This window comes from Pteronotus mesoamericanus, unplaced genomic scaffold (assembly GCF_021234165.1).
Source record: "Pteronotus mesoamericanus isolate MK-2021 breed Mesoamerican mustached bat unplaced genomic scaffold, CSHL_Meso_final scaffold_54, whole genome shotgun sequence".
Lineage (NCBI taxonomy): Eukaryota > Metazoa > Chordata > Mammalia > Chiroptera > Mormoopidae > Pteronotus > Pteronotus mesoamericanus.
The window spans coordinates 50,977,387-51,002,542 of NW_026555321.1; the positions used below are offsets into that span (position 1 = coordinate 50,977,387).

At 41.5% G+C, this 25,156-nt stretch overlaps 1 protein-coding gene across 1 annotated transcript in view; it reads right to left on the reverse strand.

The window, feature by feature from the left end:
• Positions 1-477: 477 nt before the first annotated feature.
• SUCLG2 (succinate-CoA ligase GDP-forming subunit beta) overlaps positions 478-25,156 on the reverse strand; it is a 299,815-nt gene continuing 275,136 nt past the window's right edge. Inside the window, exon 11 of the mRNA XM_054594876.1 lies at positions 478-1,550. Within this exon, the coding sequence (XP_054450851.1) occupies positions 1,435-1,550 (116 nt within the window). The 3' untranslated portion in view covers positions 478-1,434. The remainder of the gene's footprint in view (positions 1,551-25,156) is intronic.

Here is a 25,156-nt window from a genome sequence, read left to right on the forward strand (position 1 = left end):
CTATTAAATAGTTTTTCTCTCCATGGTAAATATGAAGCTATGACATGACTTTTCAACTTTTGTCCAATGTGAACTTTATGAGAACTGGGAAGAAACGAACAAAAAAGTTTGGTCTGCTACATACTTGTATTTTGATAGAAAAATTAATGCTGGCAAATGAACCTCATTGAATGGGAGTTTATGTCTGCTGATTTTTGTAGCATTCTGCAGGCTGAAGTCACATTTTAACATGTTAGCCCTCTGTGACACTTACCATGGCTTCTGGTTTGCATAAAATTTTTATTCTTTCATTGAATAATCTCCTAGCAGAAATGATTGCTGATAAAGCTGAGTGGAACTGGAATAATCCTGGGGCTATATAACCAATATGAGTATAAGCCAAATTTTCCCATTTTGGAGATATGCCTAATATACTAAGGCTAGTGTCTTAGTAGAAGAAAAAATTGTTTACAGAATAATATCGACTAAAATGAGAAATACACAGATCTTAGAACTTACAAAACAGGATTTTATTTAAATTTGTGTACATATGAAAATTTACCAAAATATCATCATAAACCTAATTACCCTTCCCTCCCAAAATGGACTTTATGAAAAAAGCCACATTCTCTTAATTACATTTCCCCAGCTGGTGGATTCTAGGGGGTCAGGAGGGCAGGGGGAGATAAGATACTGACACAATATAATTTCAGTGATGTCTCATCTTGGAATGTATTAAAGAGATTTCCATAAGAATCATATTTTTTTCAGTTTTCATATTAAAATGAAATCGTCTACTGAAAAATACAAATAAGGCTTCTGGTCTTATTTTTCATGTGAGGTAAGGAGTACATTCAATATTAAGGCAAATGGAGGAATCCATGTAAGGAATGTCATGTGGAAGTGTGGGCCTTCCATTGTAAAATATACTTTGGAATATTCATGGATTTTCCAAACATGTGCTGGAAATAGAAACTTGGAAAAAATGTGACAGTGTTTAACAACTATTTGTTTGAAAGTCTTATTCGCACCTTTTTGATAGCTAATCTGCTAAATGAAGTCTTGTCTGAGTTTTTTATGGCCTGTGATCTCTTTATTATATAGGAGTAAATGTCCACTAGAATTGCTGTCAGTGAATGCAGGCTTGTTGGCCACACAGACTGCTCTCCAAAGTCAGCAATCCAATGTCTACTGACCAGGCTCAGGGTGACAGAAAAGTAGGAGAATATAGGGCATTAATTTAATATAGATGGTAAGTAAAATCAGATTACTTAGGCTGTCTAGATTTTCTGATTCAAGAAGACACCAATTTAAGATTTTTCATACAGTGATTCTTGCTCCTCCCCAACCCATATTTTTCCCCAATGAGATAACCATTTTCTTCACAGTAAAGAGAGAACCATCCCTTTTTATGGCAAAATGGACTTCTTCTTTCAAGGGATCAGGACAAAAGCATCACTTCTTAGCCACACTGGCCACGGCCTTCTTGGCTGCATCCTCCAGGTCAACAGCCGAAGTAATGGGGAGCCCGCTGTTACTGAGTATGTTCTGGGCCTCATGGACATTGGTTCCTAGAAGAGGGGGATGATGGACAGTCACTGACGTGAAATTGCAGGTGCTGCCCTAAGACGTTTCATAGAAACTGAAATCACGAATGCCTGGGTTTCACCAACATAATTCATTTACAACTCAGCTTCAGCTTTTTATGATGCAGATATGGCTATTTAGATAAATCTAGATGACAAATTTATTTATTTGTTTATTTTAGAGAGAAGGGAAGGGAGGGAAGGAGAGATGAAGGGAAAGAAGAGGGAGGAAGGAAGGGAGAGAGAGCAGAGGGAGAGGGTGTTGGGGAGAGAGAGATGTGAGAGAAATATGTATTGGTTGCCTCTTCCACATGTCCTGACCTGGCACTGAACCTGCAGCCTATGCATGTGCCATGACTGGGAGTTGAACCTGTGAACTTTTGTTTTGCAGAACAATGCCCAACCAAATGAGTCACACCGGCCAGGGCTATTTTTCCCCTGTTTACATCTAAATGTGTGGCATTATAAAGATATTGCCTATATTTTTCTCTGTCAGTCAAAACATGAAAATAATCAGGTTCTTCTAAGGCTGTGAAAAAAGAAAGATTAACAGACACTTGTTCAACAAAATTTTAAAAAGGAAAATCTTCTGAAATGGATTTATCCCTTGAATGAATCATCTGAATATGGAAATGAAAGAAAAAGCTTTGTGTAAACAATGAGCCAGAGAATGGTAAATCAGGGTATTGGGTTGCACTGGACTATTCATTCTGTACTTTTTCACTAGGAAATCAATGAAATATAGCTTCTGATCAATGTTCTGACAAGAAAGATTATGTGATGAGATCTATATCAAGCAGCGGTCCAGCTAGAAAAAAGCTGAAAGATAGGACTTCTTGACTTCAAGATGGTGGAAGATTGAAAGAAAGTCATACTGATCTCCTCCCAGGACCAACCTGGAATTACAATTAAATTGTCAAGAAATCACCTGGAAAGCAACTGAACAATAGCAAGAGAGGAGCCTTGAAACCTTGGACAGACAGAGGAATCGGCTTTAGCACATCCTAACTGGTAAGGAGTGCGGTAGCTATTTGAGAAGGTGGGCTGGGCACCTGGGGTGGCAGCGCCAGAGAGATATTTAAAAGGCCAATTGGATCCCCTTGAGAAGAGTGAGGTCTGAACATAAGTGGTGATGTCCAGCTGACAGCACCAGAGCCCATAAAGTGCTCAGATAACAGCCAGCTGCGAAAAGTGCAGGTTTGCTCTCTGCCAAAGATGGGTAGCTGGAGACACAAAGAGCCATTTAAGGGCCAATGTGTAAACTTGTATTGTCAGCCACTTATCCTAGGCTCCAGCAGAGGAAGGGGCAGAGTGGGCGGGAGCTGCTTGATGAGAAACTGGGGAAGGAGGCTTTGGGGAGAGAACTCAGGGAGTAGCTGGCATGGTCCCAGTGCTGACTGAGCCCCTATTCGGCAGCTGCCATCTTGCTCAGGCAGACAACTCCCCTGAGCTGCAGCAGCATGAGCAGACATAATAACCCCACCCCCAGGAGGCTCTGCCCCGGTGGTGGTGTGCAAGGCTGACTGCTGAGCACAGAGCAGCAGTCACAGATAGCAGGTCCCCGGCCAAAGGGGTCGCGAGGTGCACTAGAAATGCTTGAGGAGAGTCCAGAGACAGAGGCTTTGGGGAGAGAACTGATGGAGTGGTCGGCAGAAATCCAGTTCTGACTCCTCTCCCAACCGCAGCAGCCATCTTGCTCAGGCAGACCACTCACCTGAGCAGAAGCAGCGTAAGAGGACACAATAACACAGCCACCTGGAGGGACTCTGCTCCACCCTGCAGTGCCTAGGCCTGACTGCTGAGAGCAGACTGACTAGCTTAACAATTCAATCATACAGCCACAGACAGTAGATTTCTGGAAGTCTCTAAAAGACTGCCTAAGGTCAGCCGGGGTCAATAGCTAACATCAGCCAAGGCTGATCCAGGAAGGAAAAAAAAAAGGGGGGTGTCTTGTACCATAAAAGTTCAAACGACGAAGTCAGGAAGTCAAGATAGATCAATTTAAGAAGCAAAAGCAAAAAAGAGTCTCACAAATAATGGGAAGAAAAAGAAATACCCCCCAATTGAAGGAAAAGGAGGAATCCCCACAAAGAGAACTAAATGAAATAGAGGCAAATAAACTATCAGATATTGAGTTCAAAACTCAATTCAGTGGTTCTAAAGAAGCTCAGTGAGCTCAGTGAGCCCAAAGAGAATTACCAAAAGCTAGAGGGAAAGTATGAGGAACTTACTGCAAACAGTATCAGCATGAAAAAGGACATAGGAACTATCAAAAAGAGGCAAGAGGAAATGAAGAATACCATTTCTGAATTGAAGAACACAGTAGAAGGAATCAAAAGCAGGCTAGATGAAGCAGAGGACTGAATCAGCGAGCTGGAGGACAAGGTAGAAAAAAGCTCCAAGAAAAGGCAAGGAAATGAAAAAAGACTCAAAACAAATGAAGAGGCATTCAGGGAAATCCAGAACAACCTGAAACGTAATAATATCAGTATAATAGGGATACCAGAGGGAGAAAAAGAGGAGTAAGGGATAGAGAACCTGTTTGAAAAAGTGGTGGAAAACTTCCCTAGCTTGTGGAGATAAAAAGTCACGCAAGTCCAGGAAGTACAGAGGGTCCTAATCAAGAAGAACCCAATGAGGCCCACTCCAAAACACATCATAATTAAAGTGGCAAATATCAAAGACAGAGAGAGAATCCTAAAGTCAGCAAGGGAGAAACAGGTAGTAACATACAAGAAACACCGATATGGCTAGCAGCGGAGTTCTCAACAGAAACACTACAAGCCAGAGGGGAATGGCAAGAAATAGTTCAAGTAATGAAAAGCAAAGGCCTGCAACTGAGACAGCTTTACTAAGCAAGGCTCTCAATTAAAATTGAAGGCGAAAAAAGGAGTTTTCCAGATAAAAGAAGGCTAAAGGAATACATCTCGACCAAACCAGCACTGCAAGATATGCTAACGGGAGTGCTTTAAGAACATGAAGAAAAAGAATGAGAAAGAGGAACACAGGTACATAGGGGAAAAATGAATAAGTGCCTATCAATAATAACTTAAAGTGTATATGGATTAAATGCCCCAATCAAATGGGATAGCTGAATGGATAAGAAAACAAGACCCACACATATACTGCATACAAGAGACCTACGTCAGAACAAAGGATCTACACAGACTGAAAGTAAAGAGATGGGAAAAAAAATTCAAAGCATAAGGACAGGAAATAAAAAGACAGAGGTATCAACAGGTATATCAGACAAAATATATTTAAAACAAAGGCCACAGAAGCAGACCCAGAAGGACACTTCATAATATTCAAAGGAAGAATCCATCAAGAAGACATAAACCTTGTAAACCTAAATGCACCCAATATGGGAGCACCTAAATACATAAGAAAAATCATGCAGGACTTCAAGAAAGATATAGACAGCAACACACTTACAGCAAGGGATTTTAACACCCCACTGTCAGCGATGGATAGATCTTCCAAACAAAACATCAACAAGGATATTGTAGAACTGAACAACGTATTAGATCAAATGGACTTAACTGATATATATAGAACCTTTCATGTCAAAGAAGCAAAATACACACACATTCTTTTCAAATGCACATGGAACATTTTCAAAGATAGACCACATGATAGGACACAAAACAAGGCTCAACAAATTCAGGAAAATTGAAACATAGTATTGGAAGTCCTAGCCACAGCCATCAGACAAGAAAAAGAAATAAACGGCATCCTAATTTGAAAGGAGGAAGTAAAACTATCATTGTTTGCAGATGACATGATAGTGTACATAGGAAATCCCACAGACTCCACCAAACAACTACTCGACTTAATGCATGAATTTGGCAAAACAGCAGGATACAAAGTCAATATTCAGAAATCAAAGGCATTTTTGTACACCAACAATGAAATATCAGAATCAGAAGTCAGGAAAAAAATCCATTTGCTATAGCAACAAGAAAAATAAAGTACTTAGGAATTAATGAATGAGGTAAAAAACCTGTTCTCAGAAACCTACAACACTGAAGAAAGAAATTAAGGAAGACACAAATAAATGGAAGCATATACTGTGTTCATGAATAGGAAGAATAAATATCGTGAAAATGTCCATACTACTCAAAGCGATTTATAGATTCAATGCAATCTTTACTAAAATACCAATGACGTATTTCACAGACATAGAACAAACATTTCAAAAATTTATATGGAACCATAAATGATGCTGAATAGCCACAGAAATTTTGAGAAAGAAGAACAAAATAGGAGGTATCACAATACCTGACTACCTGATATCAAACTATACTACAAAGGCAGTGCAATCAAAACAGTCTGGTAATGGCATAATAACAGATACATAGATCAATGGAACAGAATAGAGAGCCCAGGAATAAACCCATGTCTCTATGGTCAATTAATATTTGACAAAGGGGACAGAAGCATAAAATGGAGTAAAATAGCCTCTTCAACAAAGGTGTTGGGAGATCTGGACAGCTACATGCAAGAAAATGAAATTCAACCACCAACTTACACCATACACAAAAATAAACTCAAGATGGAGAAAAGACTTGACACCATAAAAGTTCTAGAGGAGAAATAGGCAGGAAACTCTCAGATATCCCATGAAATAGTATTTTCACTGATATTTCCCCTAGAGCAAGGGACATTAAGGAAAGGATAAACAAATGGGACTTCCTCAAAGTAAGAAGCTTCTGAACAGTTAAAGAAAACATCACCAAAGTGAAAAGGGAACCAACATTATGGGAAAATATATTTGCCAGTGATACCTCAGACAGGGGTTTGATCTCCAAAATATATAAGGAACTCACATGAGTCCACTCCAGGGAGACAAAAAATTCAATTAAAAAATGGTCAAAGTCTGAACAGACACTTCTCCAAGGAGGACATACACAGGTCCCGGAGACATATGAAAGGATGCTCATCATCACTAGCCATCAGAGAAATGTAAATTAAAACCACAATACCACTTCACATTGGTCAGAATGGCCATCATAAACAAATCAACAAACAGCAAGTGCTGGCGAGATTGTGGAGAAAAGGGAACCCTAGTGCACATTAGTTGGTGGGAATGCACACTGGTGCAGCCACTGTGGAAAATTGTTTGGAATTTCCTCAAAAAGCAAAAAATGGAACTGCCTTTTGACCCAGCCATTCCACTGCTGGGATTATACCCTAAGAATCCCAAAACAACAATTCAAAAGAATCTACGCACCTCAATGTTCATAGCAGTACAATTTACAATAGCTAAGTGCTGAAGCAGTCTAGGTGCCCATTAGAAAATGAGAGGATTCAAAAGCTATGGTACATTTACACAATGGAATACTACAGAGCAGGAAGAAAGAAGGAGTTATTACCTTTCGTGACAGCATGGATGGACTGGAGATTAATATGCTAAGTGAAGTATGCCAGGGGATGAATGATAAATGCCATATGGTCTCACCTAAAAGTGGATTAATCAACAAAACAAATAAACAAGGAAAACAGAACCAGCAACATTGAAAGAAAAAAGGAACTGACAGTAATGTGAGGGGAGGTGGAAGGGGTGTAACGGGGAAAGGAAGGAGAGGGTCAAGTTAAGGAACATGTATGAAGGACCCATGGACAAAACCAAAGTGGGGAAGGATTGAGGGAGGGAGGTGGGGGTGGGGGTGGCAGGGGAAAGTGGTGGTGGGGTAATGGAGATAAAGGCATTTGAAAAATTAAAAAAAGATTTTTTTAAAAAGAATATAATAGAATAAAAAGCCAAAAAATAAATCCATGTTCAACTGTTCTTTGACCAGAGTGACAGGAATACACCATGTGGAATGGAAAGTCCCTTCAACAAATGGATAGCCAGATACGAAAGAATAAAATGAAACTTTGTGTTATACCATACACAAAAATCAATTCAAAATGAATGAAAAAGATAATACCCAAAACTATAAAACTCCTAGGAAAACACATAGGGGCAAAGATTTATGATACTGGTCTATGGGTATGATATCAAAAGTCTAGTCGACAAAAATAAAAATAAACAAATGGGAATACATCAAAATAAAAAGCTTCTGTAGAGCAAGGAAAATAGAGTGAAAAGGCAACCTACAGAATGGGAGAAAATTTTTGTAATCAGTATGTCTGATAGAAGTTACTATCCAAAATATACACTCAACACCTACAACTCAAGATCAAATAGTGACTTTATTAAAAAAATGGGATAGAACTTGAGTAGAAGTTTCTCTAAAGAAGGTATACAAATTACTAATAAGTATGAAAAAAAAAAGGCGGGATGGATGTTACTGACCATTAGGGAAAGCAAATCAAAACCTTGATGAGATACACTTCACACCTGCTAGGATAACCGCTGTCAGAAAACAAGAGAGCTGCTGTGAAGATGTGAAGATACTGGAAACCCTTGTGCACGGCAGTGTTGGTGGGGATGCAAAATGGTGCAGTCACTATGGAAAACAGTATGGAATATCCTCAGAAAATTAAAAATAGAATTACCATATGATCCAGCAAACCAACTTCTGAGTATTTATCCAAAAGAATTGAAATCAGGATTTTGACAAGATATTGGAACCCCCATGGTCATTACAGTGACCACAACAGTCAAGATGTGGAAGGAACCCAATGTCCAAATACACACAAATCACACACATATGAGATTCTATTCAGCTTTATTAAAAAGAGAAAGTATTTCAGTATGCTATAATATAGATGAATTTTGAGGACATATTGCTAATAAAATGAGCCCATCATAGGAAAACAATGCTTGATTCCACTCATCTGAAACAGGCAAATTCATAGAATTAAAAAGTGGAATGGTCGTTGACAGGGGCTGGGGAGGAGGAAATGAGGAGTAACTAATCAATGGACATAAAGTTTCCGTTGAGCAAGATGAATAAGTTCTAGAGATCTGCTGTATGACATTGAATCTATAGTTAATAATAATACTGTGTTGCAGTGATTTAATCTGGGGTGTAGCAAGAATTTTTAAAACATGCAATACCTGACTATTTGGTGAGAAGCACTGACTTCTTTTCCCTTGGACTTTAGAATAAAAATGACAACAGCTAACACAACAATAGGCATCCTGTATAAATGAATTGAAATTATATCTATTTTTTGTCAGATTGGCAAAAAATATACTTTTGGTGTGCCTCAGAATTTTAGTTTATGTATGTCATGAGATGAAAAAGGTTGAGAATTACTGCTACACTTATAATTTTGTTAACAAAATATATCTCATGTTCTAATTACATTAACATAAAATTTACAAAATAAAAAAGAAAGGACTTCTGAGAGACTAAAGGACATTTTTTACTGATAAAAGCTGAAATTACTAATAATCCACAGTCAAGTAGATTTAATGTACTTTTGGCTCATACCAGAAGTTGTGTCCTAATGTCTTAATATAAAGGGTCTGAGTGGTGGTCTGTCCTGAGATCTGAGGTTCAAACAATCTGCCCATCTATGGCCATAAACCCACTGCTTTGAAGACAATGACAGTCCTCAACATGCCCATTTCTGCTCCCTTCTCATTCTCTATTAAAAGGGCAGAGGCCCTGAGAAGGCGCATTGCAGCCTCTGATGGCACCTCTTGGTCATTCCTGGTAGATCTGGAGGATTTGCTGGCCAAGCGATCCCACCCAAAAGTTTGCTTCTGGGAATGACTACTTACATGTGAAATGTTTTTCTGCCCTTTTATAGTGAACAAGTCCCTAAAAGAAATGTGATAAAATTTAAGAGTTTAATGAAATATCATCATTTCCTGTGCTTTTATCTAGTTAGCAAGACAGAGCCTGTTTATAAATGAAGACTTTGAAATCCAGACCATGGAGGACCTAAGAGTGCAAGGAAAAAGGAGGCACAGGGTCAGCATGTTTCATACAAAAGGTGAAGGTGAGTTAAAGAGGAACAGTGGAGTGAAAAGTGGATGTCATGTTGATTCTCCAGGGGCCCTGGGCCCACCAAATCAGTGAAAGGGACACTCGGCACTGGGTCTTTGGCTCAATGCTCACCCGCTACTGCTTGACACAGAAATTTGATGAGTGCGGTCTTTGTAGAGCAACTTGAAAGGCAGGGAAGTTGTTACTGAAATCTCCAGCCTCTCACCCTGGTTCTGCTGTGCATTGGTTGTGTAGTTTTGTGTAAATCATTTCACTGCTTTGGGTATCAACTTCTTTATCTTCAGGCATAATATTATGATCATCCTCCTTATAACTAATATTCATTAAACACTTACATATGCCATATATAATGCTAAGTGACTTATATGCAGTTTTTTCAATGACTCTAAATAGGTCCTACTGCCCCCCCTTACAAGATGACATAACTGAAGCACAGAGAAGTTAAAGACCTTTTCCATAGTCATACAGGTGCTAGTGGCAGAGGTGGGATGTGAACCCTATTCTAATTATATGAACCTAACTGTTCTAAAGCTATGCTGATCTGTTTTCTTGTAAAATGAAGGTGAGAACACTGACAGTAGCACAGACTGTGGTGAGAAGCAAAGGAAATAACACATGTAAAAGTATTTTGTAACTGGCAAAGTATCTGTGGCAGGCCAGGCCACCTGCCCACCAGACTCATGCTCCTCTTCCGCTGTGGGGAGCTGTGGCTGGGAGGTACCCAGCCCTGATGTACCCAGTCAGAGTATGGTGCCCAAGCCCTCTTGCATCCAGGTGGGATCATGTGAGTGAATTCTGGCCACTGGAGTGCAAAGGGATACAAAACACATGCCCATAAAATACTCCAAAGGGACCCATGACACTGGTTTCCCTGTCTGCCTTCTGGAAGGTTGCCAGCCTGGACAACCTGGAAGGCACCTTTTTGAAGATGGCAATAAATCCTTCAGCAGGGATAATTGATTAGGCAGAGCACCCTGCTCACTAACCCTCTTAGACCTCATATAAATGAGAAAGAATGGTCTATTAACTCTCTGACATTTCAGCATTTCCCTCTTGATACAGAAGCTAGCATTTACTTGAATAACATATTGCTTTGTAAATGTGGTAGGCAACTACCAAAGCAATTGATCCCCACCTCTTGGTGTTCACATCCCTGTGTATTCCTCTCCCCATAACAGTGGGCTGGATCCAGCTACTTGCTTCTTATGAATAAGAATGTAGCAAAAGTGATGGAATGCCACTTTTGAGACTAAGTTACAAAAGCCCATGACTCTGTCTTGTTCCGACTTCTATATTGTTCTCCTGCTCTGCCAGCTTCCTTACAGGAAACCCAGGAGGCTAGGGACTGAGGGCAATCTCTGGACAATAGCCAATGAGGAATGGTGGCCTTTATCGCATGACCACATTAATATACTTGGAAGCGACCCTTCCCCAGCTAAGCCTTGACATGATTTTAGCCCTGTGAAAGAACCTGAGCCTCAGGACCTGAGCCAAGCCACACCTGATTCCCCAACACAGAAACTGAGCTCATCAATGTTCCTGGTGTTAAGTTGCTAAATTTGGGGGCTGTTCAGGGCAATTTGTTACTTAACTATGACATATGTAAAGATCTATTATTTCATTAATACAACCTTAGTGTGCATATTGACTCATTTGGTGAAGTTTCAGCCGAAGTCCCAGAGGACTTTGAAAAGTAAGCCAGAGGACCAGACAATGGAAGGTGTTAGAACCAGGCCAGGGAATTCCCACATTAATCCAGAGGCAGAGCTGGCACAGAACAATGACACCGTGTGAAGCAAAAGCCACAGTTGTCCCAGAAGGTACATAAAAAGTAAATATGTATATTTTTTATCTCCTTCAAAACAGACATGGACTAGAATTCTTTCCCCAAAGGTCCTCCAATCTGCCAGAGAAGAAATCTAACCTAAGATGCAAATGGCTCTTCTCCCCACTCCAGTCTTCAGAGCACCCTCCAATCTCAACACATGGCTCCCAAGACATCTCTGGTCACCCCAAGAGACGGACTCATCTGACTGATTCTACAGGGGCTCTGGGTCCTCGTCCCTTGCTCTTCCTTTCCTTGGTGTGAGTCCTGCTGTGGGCATGGATCTTACCCAGGCCTGTCAAGCTGTCTGTATAACTGGACTTATACATGAATTAGCTATGCTAGTTGTAGTGATAATCGTAGTAAAAGCACTGATAGCGGCTCTCATTTAGCATGTGTCACAGATTGTTCCAGAGTTCTAAGTATATTAGCTCATTTGTTCCTCAGTCAGAATCCCAAGACAGCTGTTATTATTCTTCCTTTTACAGATGAGAGGACTGAGGCACAATTAAGTAAATGCTAACGATGTCTAGCAAGCATGGCTAGTAATAGCTAGGACTCAGCAGAATGGCCATTCAATGTGCCCTCTCACTGGTTTAGATGATTTCGGAAACTAGTACTTGAAACATCTATTCTGAATCTTGAATAACTTCTTATGATTTTGTATATAGGTGTCATAATAATAATGTTGGCAATAATAAAAAATCTCTAAATTTTTGTGGTTTACAAAGTCCTCCCACATGACTTTATTTTGATCTGCACAATGATCTTATGAGTTAGGTGTTTATAAATCCATTCCTTTTTCAGCTAAGAGCACTGAGGCTTAGTGACTGGCAACATTCTGTCTTAACTATGTTCTTCCCACTCTATTTTCATTTCCTGGGGACTCCTGTTTGGCATTTAAAATTGGTAGCACTATCCCATGCATGAGATCATCTGAATTTCAATGATGTTACAAGTTACTTAAGAGTAAAATTAGGTACAGTAAGAATGTCTGCTCTTTCCAATGTCCCGTCTGGCTAAACCTGCTCTACCCACTGTCCCTGCTTGAGGAGGGACCAGAGTGTTCTCTGAGGCAGAACTGATTGTTCCCAAAACATTCATTGCACCTGATTCAAGAATGGTCCAAATACATACATAAGATGGTCGTCAGCTTGTCCAGATAGATTTGCTCCTGGAGTATCCATGATAAGCACAGTAGCATGAATACGACTTAAAAGTTACAAGCAGACAAGAGGACAGCAGACTGCATGTATGCAGAGGGCTGTGGAGCCAGGTGAACAGACAAGGGCTGCCCCGGTGCTCCCAAGGTTTGCCTCCAACCCAGACTCTTCTCTTGCATGGGGCCAGCATCACTGTGGTTCCTGCCCAGTCTGAGAACTGTTTATTCAGCCTCATCAGAGTTCACTCCTATGTGTAGACATTTTTTGTTCCTGAAATAAATGAGTTGCTCCTCCTTGCAACATATCTAAATTAGCCTAACTAAATCAGTTAATTAACATCTTCAGCACCCAACTTAGGACCAGGTATTTCCAAGGGGGAAAAAAATGACTGGTTTGGAAAACTGTGGCCCTGCAGACAGGTTGAGCCTTTGGCCTTCTCTCTGCCTGGCTGACACCCATTGGTTCATGTATCTCTGTAAATGGCATTTCTGTGGAGAAGCCTTTATTTCACCACTTCTCAAACCCCAAGTTAGAGCAGAAGATTGTAAAATGAGCTTCTAGAGTACCTTGTTGACACTTCTCTCAACCCCACTAAACACAAGCTTCACAAAGGCTGACATTTTGTCAGTCCTGCTCACCAGGGAAGCTCTGGGCTCAGCACAATGCCTGTCACACATGAGGGACTTGTTGATAGACTGAACAACCACAGATGGGCTCATGTGTGCAAAGTGAGATGGTGGAGGGGAGGGTTGGGTGGGTACTTTTCTGATCACCTTGCTGGCCCAACATCCTCAAACAACCCTTTGTGTTAGCTTTGTGATAGAAACTCCAAACAGCCTGACGAAGAAAAAGGAGGGCTTGTTCTTGAGCTTTTCCAAAGTTCCCCAGGGCTTTTGGAGGGGCCTCAGCAGCTGGCTATGGGCAGTGCTCTTGAGTGAGGGTTCCCAGCTGCCGCCAGGCTTCTGTCCAGCAGCTCCTCGAGCTCCTGATTCAGAGCCAGTAGGCAGGGCTGGGGTCAGAGGAGACGTAGGGCCCTCCCTTCTCCAGCTGCCCCTGCAGGGCCATATCAAATACCTAATTGCTTCATAATTTCAGGATCCATTAAAGTAAATTTTAATTATACCTGCAGTTATACTTTAATTACAGCCTTAATTATTAAGCATATACTAAGCATGCTCAGAACTAGGTTTTTTGGAAGGAATGTTCATGTTGAAACAGAAAGCTCAGGCACAGGACTAGGAAGGGAAACAGAAGATATATAGGGGACTTGGTCAGAGGGAGATCTACTGCACAGGGCGGGAGTGGCAGTGTCAGAGACAGGGGCCAGAGGCAGACACACACAGAGAAAGAAAGAACTAGATGGAGGCAGAGGGTGAGAAAGACGTGGTAGAGTCGAAAAGACACGAGATACACACACACACACACACACACACACACACAGAAGGACAGATGGACAGAAAGCAAAAGACACACAGAGGAAGAGAAAGAAAAAAAGAGATAAGATAGAAGGGATAAAAGAAGGAGACTAGAGATTTAGACAGACAAAATAATCGGAGGGAGAGAGAGAGAGAGGAGTAGAAAGAAAATAAGAGAGGAGTGAGGGGAAGAGAGAGAGCAGAGAAACATGAAAAGAGAGGATCACGAGGAATAACCCAGAGGAGGACAGGTACGTGAAATGAAAGATGGGGACAGACAAAGAGTCAAACAGTGAGGTGAAGAAAAATGGGGACTTGCCAAGTGTGGTCCACAGCAGCCCTGCCCCTGCCAGCATCTCTCAGAGAACTCTTCTTCCTGTTTGACCATGGACTTCCTGCCACTGGGTGGAGTGAGAGAGCTGTAAACAGAGCCGCAAGGTGACTTTACCCTGTTTGTTCTTTGCTTTCATAACAAGGGAGAGAAGATAATGGTAGTGGATGCAAATTACAGGGCTTGGTTCAAAAGGTGCAACCCCACCCTGGCCTTCTTATCACAGGCAGTGTGTAGAAGCTGTCTTTTTAAAACTATTATTATTAATAGGAAGTCAGGTTTCCCTCTGTGTGTGTGTGTGTGTGTGTGTGTGCATGTGTTAAGGAATACAACAGGCAGCACTCATTGAGTGTGTGTGTACTAGGTACAATTAATGTTTTTTGGATACATGAATTAAGGGCCTCACAAATACTGTATCACTTTAATCTTTGTAGCAACCCTAAAGTGATGTCATTTTTTCCCCCATTTTACAGATGAGCCCGCTGAGGCAGATGGGCTTAGGAACTTCCCCAATGTCCTCTGCAAGTCAAAGGCTGAGCCAGGACTAGAACTGAGTCTTGTGTGAGTGCAAAGGCATATGACAACCATGCAGCCTGGACTCTCAGTATGGACAGGAATCCTAGGGAGCCTCTATGATAAGCCTCTTGTTTTCACTAGAGGAACCTGAGGCCCTGAGATGTCAATTTGCTCAGGTCAAGCAACCAGGAAATTGGACAAGTCTGACTCGAAGACTGTTCCATGTCAGGGCTGGAAAATGGCCTGGAGTTCAGATCAAGGTGGTAACTTCTTTTAGTACCACCTGAATGCTTATTAATAGTTTTTACATTTTAAAATAGTTGGAAAAAATCAGAAATTTTGTGACACATGATAATTATGTGAAATTCAAATTTGAGTCCATCAATAAAGTTCTGGTGGCACAGAGCTAAAAGCGGCTGCTTCTGAGCTTTAGTGGAAGAGCTGGGTGGTTGTGAGAGAGATGCCATGGCCCATGGGTCCTAAACTCTGACCCATGCTCGAAGCAAGTGATTTTTGTTTGTTTTACTGAGAGAGAGGAGGTGGGTGGAAGTAAACTAAATTCTGTTAAGCAGCAGGTTCTTCCTAAAATGCTCACTGTCCTTGTGCCCTTGCTCCTTCTCTGTATTGTCTTTTCAAGTGACAATTAGATAGAGGAGGTCCATTTTCAGGTGACATGTGAATTTAGATAACTGATATGTGTTTTGTCTTGTTACTGTACTATCAGAAGTGGAATAATTGATTGAGAATCAGAGGTAAGGCCGATGCAGAGTTGGCAGCCCTTCCTTGTTTGACACAAGGTGTCCAGTCCCAGCACCTCACTTGGCAGCACCTCGCGTGGCAGGCAGGTGCAGGCAGCCCACCGTCCACTCATGCTTGAGTTATGTATAATAGCTCAAATAAGAATGACAGCTAACACTTACTAGTCATGTTTTAGGTGATTTGAAAACTCATCTGCTCTGTACAATAACGCTATGAGGTTCCTATATTTTTATTCCCATTTCACACATGAGGAAGCTGAGATTTCAAACCTGGCTCTGTTATGGACTAGCTGAGCAACCCAGGCAACTAACTGCAGTTCGGTGAGTATCTTATCAAAATGCATATCCCTCACATTGTATAAAATAAAGATGAAAAAAGATATCCTGGGGAGCTGTACCCTCTGTAGACCATTCCTTGATGACTTCTCCCATGGTAAGAAGAAACCACCACACAGGGTGTGAACGTGGTGACAGTTGTTCCTGTGATGAGAGCAGAAGTCACCAGCTCCAGTGGCAGGAAGCTGATGGCCAGGGTCTTGGCTACATTTCAAAGAATGGTGTATATGTGCTTATGGTCATACAGGGTTTAGGACCAAGTCTAACATGGATTCATTGAGAGCTTACACTAGGTGCTTATGCTCTTTCTTTCAATGATGTTGACTCCAAAACAGCAAAGGTAATACAGATGCCTTAATGTTAAGTAGAAAGGGAACAAAAACAGTCTGCAATTCTGCACTGGCGAGGGACAGGAACAACCTTTTAAAGAAGTAACTGTTCTAAAAACCAAAACATCTGTGTGTGGACTTCACCTCCCCTAAGTCTACCTCAATCCATGTATTCTCTAATTTATGAGTGATTTCAAGAATTCTCATTTTTCTGAAATTGTGGCTTTGAACCCCATTGCTGCCTAGCAAGTAATATCACAGTACATGATTCTGGACTTACATGGGGGAATGACCAAGTGGACCTCATTGCTAACAGTTTTTGTGAGGAGTTAGGTTCTGAGTGCTTAGCTTGCCTGCCATATTCTTTCTTGAGTCTCATGAAGGATTTCAGAGATGAGGATAGAGGGAGATTCAGACATAGCTACCTACCATTTGGGAGCTTCTAGAATTCCCAGTCTTGCTGCTACCTCCTTTCTCCACCAGGCTGCAAGTTATATGTCCGACCACCTTGCCTTTGGGGAAAAGATTTACTGTGGCACAGCTACACTCATTCTTTTCGTATCCTCTATGCTGCTTTTTGCATGACAGTGGAAAATGTGGCCCACAAAGGCTAAAACCTGGCCATTTACAGAAAAAAATTAGAACTTTGCTCTATACAATCCAAATTGTTGGCCCCATGGCTGCAGGGCCTTGCAGAGAACCCAGCTTCATTTGGCGCCTTCCTAGCTTGCAGCCACACCTTCCTACTTCTGGCACAGCAGCCAGAAGTAGGAAGCCCCACCTCATTCCAGATTACGTTTTTTATTTATAACAGAAACAAGCTGCCTAATTCCCTTGTTCAGAGTAAGGAGCTCACATACGCGGTAAGGTGTACCCTGCAGCCTCTTTATCAGTAATGAAGGTGATATTTCGGTCACCTAGGTCCTGTGTCTTATTTCTCAGCAGGATCAAAACCCAGATGGGGTATTTCTAAGGGAGAAAATTCCACCTTTTCTCTTTGAATCACTAGTGGCAAATACTTGGCTCCCGTGCCTCCTCTCTCCCTTCCCATATCTGTAGTGGACAGTAATGACCATTGAGCTGGAGTCCAGCCTCAGAATCTTCCTCAGCACAGCACTGTAGGCAGCATTACCAATAAACCAAAGGTAGAATGAGATGAAAGCTACGTGTCCTCCCCATCTAACACACTCACGGAGTCTTAGGTAATTGTGCCTCTGGACAGCCCCAAGGTGGTGCTCTTGGGCAATCATTTTTAACAGGACACACCTGCCACCTGTAAAATAGCACAGATGGAACACACCTGTGTGTTAACTCTTTGATAGCCATGTGTTGTCTCTCTCTGATGGCTGATGAAAAATAATCTTCAAGTGTTACATAAGGAGACTGAGGCATGAAGAAATGGACTGACTGATCACTCAGAAAAAGCCCAGTGGTGTTGTGATGATACAAGGTGAGACTCAGATGCCAGTCCCCACACCTGTTGGCTCTCAAACCCCTCCTTATTCGTGTCCATGCACAGCTTCTGCTCAGGCAAACAACTTCAGGCTCTTGTTTTTGAAGGGATAACCACTGCCTAGACCAGGGGGGGCACCTGACCCAAAGGCAGCCCATATGGAGGGCAGACTGATGGCCTGTGGTGTGCATTAGAGGGGCATTTCCTTCCATGCAAAGGGCCAGTCATCAGCACAGCCCTCCTTGTCTCTATCACTGCTCTGGATGGACAGAGACCTAACTGACCAGAATATCTGAAAGGATAACTGGGCACATGCAGCCAGCCCCTTCCTTTTCCCTCCAATTAGAGTAGGCTGCTTACAAGGAGCCCAGGCAGCCTTTACCCCTTATGCTTTTGCCCCAGAGGTGGGAGATGACCATGACTGCGTTTGTCAAGCTGCCTAATTCCCATGTTCAGGGTAAGGAGCTCGCATACATGGTAAGGTGTACCCTGCAGCCTCTTTATCAGTAATGAAGGTGATATTTCGGTCACCTAGGTCCTGTGTCTTATTTCTCAGCAGGATCAAAACCCAGATGGGGAAGAATCTCTTGGGTCGACTCAAAGTCTCCAACAACATACCTTGTAGGATGGGCTGTGAACAGGAGTGATGGTTATTAGCTAAGCTTAAAAGACTGATGCTCTGTGGGACTGTGATTTCTAGGAAACACACAGGGGCCAGGCTGGCCTCAAAGAGAGGCCAAAGGTAGAGGCACCAGGAAAGAACACAATCATATGAGAGTTAGAGTAGGGGGCTTCCCAGGTGCAATCCCATTAAAGGCAGATAATAAAGTGCTTTTTTACAATATTAAGGTGGTTGGAGAACCTCAAGTCGTTACATCAAAAAAAAAAAAAAAAAAAAAAAAAAGCTGCATCCTTCAGAAGCCAACTTCCTTAAGGAAGCCTGAGTCTTGTCACTGCAGTATGGCTTTTTCCATGGTGTACTAGAGGTTTTTCTTGTGTAAGGAAGTGGGGGTCAAACATAGTATAGATTTCAGTGACTCACATGAACTATCTAGGGGAAAAAAATGAAAGCTCAGAGTGCATAATATAAGACATTATTTGTCTGGAGATGTAAATATTATATCTGATATGATTTAACTAGTCTAACTAATAGTTTGTTAGGTTCTGTGAGGTTTGGTCTAATGTTTAAGTGTGGCAAAGTTTAGGCATGCAGGAGTGTTTATCAGCTTAGACAATGAGAGGATTTAAGGTTTGATGACAGAACAAGATTGTGTCCAACATCTCATCTGGTTTAATCTGGTGATGATGAATGAATACTAGGAAGGATACACTGGGAGAAGATGGTAGTAATTACAGGAAGGAGAGGTGATGGATGTCAACCTGATAGGAAATCCAGTGAGCTTTTTCACTCCCAATGCTAGTATGGATGCACCCATGGGGGAAAGTGAAGGAGCAAGGAGGTGAAGAGAGGGACGTGGGCACCTGTGAGGCAGAAAGCAAGGTGAGGGGCTCAGTGTGCAGAACATGGGGATTGAGAATGGGAGCAGGAAGAACGAGAACCACACAAGAAGAAGAAAAGAGATGTACACTGACAGAGAACACCCAAACAGGGGCCACATTCTCAATGACAGCAGCAGCAGAACTGCACAGTGGGAAGAAGGGAAAGGTGTGCAGGGAGAGGCCAGGGTGCAGATAGGGAACAGGGCCAACTCATCTGGCATGGGAGCAGAGATGAGAAAAGAAGGGAAGATGAAAACTTGGCACAGAGACTAAGTGGGAAAATGTGTAGAAGCGAGGGATTTTAACAGACACAGAGACAGAGCCCTGGCCCTGAGGGGCCCCTGCATTTGCTCCACCCAGGACAAGGCAACCTCCTTCAGGAGGTATTCTCTGGTGACTCTGGGTGGACAGAGCGAGCCAGGGCTCAAATAACTAATCGATGCTTCTCTCTCAAATCAGATAAAGAAATTTTTTTTTAAATAATCAAAATGTTTATATTGCTGCAACAAACCTTTTGGTATTGGGTAGAAAAATCAAATTGAAAAGATTTGGCTAAGAGAAACAATGGATCCAATCTGCAAATTATCTAGGCTCATTATTATTTCTTCATGAGCTTAACTTGGAATCATAATGAGCACCTGAGAGAAAAGCAATTTCCTCTTTAGGCATATTTGAGACAGAAGTTTGCTGCAGATTTAAGTAGGAAAATAACAATGAAAAACGAATTCTAAAAAAGAAAAGTTCTCCAAAGACAAAGTTTTGTGATCTACAATAGAATTGTAAGACCACCCACAAAATCCAAAGCTTTGGCTAAAACACATTCACACATTGAATACACAGAGCTGTCAATAAATGTCTGTGTATTTTTCAAGAGTATCACGTGTGGGCCTGAATTAACCACCTAGGTAATTTCTGTGCTAAGCAGGTATACACTTCAAATAGGAAAAACAAAAACAACAACAACAAAAAAACCCCACCTCATTCCAGATTATGTTTTTTATTTATAACAGAAACAACTATTGACAAAAGCTAATAAGCTCCTACCCCTCTCCCAAAGTGTGGTTGTTCAATTTACCCAGGAGTCTTTTAAATAAAAAGAATGCTGTGTCTCAGCTGGTGAGTTCTATTCTGATAAGGCAAGTAAATACATGGAATTACAAAGTTCCCATTTTTAAAAAGGAGATTAATCCTCTCTTTATTCACTGGTACACAGTTTACAATCATTCTACAGCTGAGAACAAAGATTTGTTCTCACTAACTCAAGCCTAATTTGATTGATTAAAACTTTCCTCATCAGGATATTCCTAATATACTGAGTGTGGAAACAGAGTGTTTAAAATGTGGGCGAGACTTGTGGCAGGATTCTAGATCCACCAACTGGCCACAAAACAAGCAAGAGAGGCCACTACCTTTATTTATTAGGAAGAGAGACTACTAATGAAACATATTATCAGGCTTTTGAAATGTCTCACACCTTTTCAGACTATATAGCAATGTATCAGGGGAATCTGGAACTTAGAAGATAGTTAATAAATGTTAGAAACAGTAATTATTTATTATTATAATTCGGGTTTTAGTAAAGATTTTCTACCATGCTTCGTTTTATGTGTCACTCAGCTTTAATAGAGATGTGAGGGTGATGGACAACCCTTTCTCATCACATTTTGACTAGCTAAACAATGGTGTGTGTTCTAGAAATGTGAACCAGTTTTAATATTAATATGAATAAAGATCATCGAGAAACTCATCAGTTATGACGGAAAGCCTAGTGTTATGTCACATTAACTAGAAACTACGACTAGAATTGTCCAAAATATTCCTGCTCCTTTGTCCTTCTCTGTCAGCAAAGGCAATGAAGAGATGCTCTGTTCAGAAAAACAGAAGAACCAAATTCCCCCTCTAACGTTGGGTAAAATGGAGCTAAATGTGAGAGATCTGTGGGAGGAGCAGAATTTATGTTCCAACCCTGAAGACAGCAAATGAAAAATTTAGATTAAGTATAATAGAAACTCCTCAAAAGTCCCGGTAGTTAGCAACTTTTTCTCATTGGAAGCAGTGAGAACCAGGCTCTCTGTGATGAATTTTTGGTGTTGGTTGGGTTCTTACTTTACCTGAGCTGTACTGCTCGGGAACAATGTCCAATGCAGCAAGTCCCGGGGGCCTGCAGGTTAGGGGCTGACATCCCCTTGGCTCATTCCCTGTATCCCCACATCTCTGCCTTCACATCTGATATTACCGCTTCACCTCAAACTAAAGATGGCTATGCCCTAATGTAATACTCTCCCCTTCTCTCTAGTTCCCACATCTGACTCTCCCAAGTCCATCCACTAAGCCACCATTCTCCTGGCTATTCAACGTAAAACCCCAGCTCCCCTCTTTCTCTCTCTGCTCTTCTACATGACAGTCCTGTCTGGGTTTTTGATTCTTATGTCATGGACTCTGGCTACTAACCTGAAGTTCTCACTCTATTCTTTTAACCATAACATGCTGCTGCAAAGTCACTCTCTCCAGGTTAGCCACTAATCTACCAGGTCCTGAGTTTCAGTCTGTCACCATTAGGATCCTAGCACCAACTCATGTGTATGGAACAGATCTGATGTCTTCTTCTCATGGTCTACTAAATTCCCTCCTCCTTCCTTTCCATGACTCAAATCTTAGTTATTTCCACATTCGACTTGGAAGGTCTCCTTTTATAATATTTCTTTGCTAAGTAACATCTCCGAATGTACTATAATTATAGCAGTCAATACTGAGGACGCTTAAAAAAGGGGAATGTCAATGAAAGTTGGCTGAGCTATAGCAGGTGTCCAGCTTGAGGGACACACACCTCATAGAAGTCTGCATTCCCTTAGCATGTAAAGTGCTTGCTTGGTTTTTATGTAGTTCCTTTTATGGGTAATTCCATGTCCAGTTTCTACATTTTGTTAACTGTTCATGCCAAGAGTTGGAGAATTCTTCATCTTTCTCTTGTTTATTATGCAAAACAAATATAATTTTAGGACCTCAGTGTGGGGCTGCTGGTTTCCCAGAAATCACATAATGTGAGTGTCCTTCGTAACATGATGCCAAGTGTGAGAGCCTGTAACTATCTAAGGACATTTATCACGCAAGATGCTAATTCTCAGATGAGGAAGAAAAGAATATCAGCTAGGACTGCAGAAATGTCACTCTCCTGTTTCTCCCCCCTTGACAAACTAGGTGCTTATTACAGGGCAGGCACTATGATGGCGAAAGAAGAGTAGTATCAAAGGTCACCATTGGTGTTTTTAGACTACATAAATGTGGCAACTGCATCCTCTCTGAGTTCATCATCACTTGATGCATGCAATTCCCTACGTCACAGTGGACACTGTGAGGTGTCAGTACTTCTGAAGGCTTCATAGCCTGTGCTGGTGGCTGTCTGGGGAGCTCCAAAGGCCACTGCTACTAAGACAGAAACAGATTCTAGTATAGTAAACACTTGTTAGCATGTTTTATTTATTCTCTTGTATTGTTAAATTTTCTTTATCTCCCCAGTTATCTAGTAACTGAGATCATTTCTTGTATTTTTATATATTTTCGATGCCTAAAGCTCAATAACCAGAATATAGTATTTATTATATCAATTAACTAATTAAAAATGCACAGGCATATACCTTGGAAGTGCATTAACTTAAAAGATGCAAATCTGGTTGTCCCAAAGAACTTAGAAATGCCAAAAATTCCTGGTAGCTCAGGCAGACCTCTGACACAGCCAATAGAGATTATTAAGGGAGGTAATCTTGGACATGCCATTTAGCATGTTTCAGCATGTTTATTATCCAGATACACATGACAGAGATATGCTAAATGACAGGGATCATTTCCTCCTGGAATACTAAGTATAGTGTGAAACAGAGAACTGTTCCTTTTAAGCTTTGGGGAAAAATAAAAGTGAGGTAACTATTTTCTAGGAATGTACTAAAAGCTAATAATTATGAACCTCTGCTGACACACAGGTACAGGGAGGATCACAGGAAAAAAGGGGTGTACAGTGATACGTACTCACTTAGAGTAATTTTCAAGTGACAGAGACACTAGTCTGAAGAACTGCTCTCCTTTAAGAACACAATAGCTGACTTGTAGAATCTAAGGGTCACTGGTCACTTTGACCCTGAAAACAGTCAGTCATCAACATTTTACTCAGAGTTACACTTACATTGATGAACTCATTAGTTCCTTGATCAATTTTCTTTTCATGGCAGCCTTTGCCAATAATTTCCTTTATGCTTAAATAATTTTCATTGAAATCAGTTATGTTACATTTACATTTTTAAGAAGATTTCATTCATTCATATGTTTTAATGCCCATATTAAACTGTGCCAACTGGAGCTTCTGCTATTTTCATTTTTCTTTTGTGATCATTATTTATATCAAGTCCACATGGCCTGATCTAAGTTTGTGAGGTAGAAAGTCTCAGAGAGAAAGGAGAGTGGCAGAGAGAGAAGAGAGAGACATAGAAAAAGAAGCAAGCAGAGAAAAAACAGGCTGCAGTTGTGCTGGAGTCCTGACATCAAAGGGCAGAGATACACTGCTGGGTCAAAATATGCCTGGTTTTTATCTTGAGAAGAATGTCTCTTGGGAATTAGGGCACCAGCACAGAGCATGGGGAAATGGATTTGATTCAAGAATGATACTGCAAAATCTACTCAAGGAGGGCTGCTTGATCACTGTAATCTGAAGTGTTTTTTTTTTTTTTTTTTAATCCCCACCTGAGGACATTTTTCTGTTGCTTGTTAGAGAAAGAGGAAAGGAGGAATAATCAAGATGGCAGAGGAGTAAGTGGAAGTCACACTGACCTCCTCCCAGGACCAATCTGGAATTAAAACTAAATTGTGGAGAAATCACCTGGAAAGAACAACTGAATAGTGAGAGATGAGCCTTGTAACCTCGGAGACAGGAGAATCGGCTTTAGTGCAACCTAACTGGTAAGGAGTGTGGCAGAGACTCCAAAAGGTGGGCCAGGCGCCCACGGGCGGCAGCACCAGAAGGATATTGAAATGGCCAATTGGATCGCCCTGAGAAGAGGAGGGTCTAAACCAAAAGCGGGGATCTCTAGCCTACAGCACCAGAGCCCAAAAAGTACACAAAAAATAGCCAGCTGCGAAAAGTAGCAGGGTTGCTCTCTGACAGAGACAGGTGGCTGGAGACGCAAAGAACCATTTACAGGGCCAACACATAAATTTTTATTTGCAGCCACTTACCTTGGTCTCTGGCAAACGTGGGGCAGGGTGGGCTGGAGATGTCTGAGGAGAGACTGGGGAGGAACACTTTGAGGAGAGGGCTGGGAGAGTGGCCAGTGGGATCTGGTGCTGATTCATCCCCCATGTAGTAGCAGCCATCTTGCTCAGACAGAGACCACACCCCCTGAGTAGCAGCAGCATCAGAGGACCCAATAGCTCCACCCCCAGGAGGGGCTTCACCCCGCCCTAAGCTGTCTAAGGTGACCTGCTGAATGCAGAGTAAATAGATTAACAGCTGAAGGAGACAGCCACAAACAGTAGATTCCTGGAAGTCTCGAACAGACTGCCTAAGGTCAGACAGGGACAATATCTGACATCATCAGAAGCAGATCCAGAAAGTAAAAACAGCAGTCTCCCACCATAGAAGTTCACAACACAAAGTTAGGAAATCAAGACAGATCAAGTTAAGAAGTAGAAGAAAAAGAGAAGAGTCTCACAAAGAATGGGAAGACAAAGAAATATGCCCTACTCGAAGGGAAAGGAGCAATCCCCACAAAGAGAACTAAATGAAATAGAGGCAAGTAAACTATCAGATACTGAGTTCCAAACAATGGTTCTAAGAAAGCTCAATGAGCTCAGTGAGCTCAGAGAGAATTACCAAAAACTAGAGGGAAACTACAAGGAACTTACTGCAAACTATATCAGCATGAAAAAAGACATAGAAACTATCAATAAGAGACAAGAGGAAATGAAGAATATAATTTCTGAATTGAAGAACACAGTAGAAGGAATCAAAAGTAGGCTAGATGAAGCAGAGGACTGAATCCGTGAGCTGGAGGACAGGTAGAAAAAA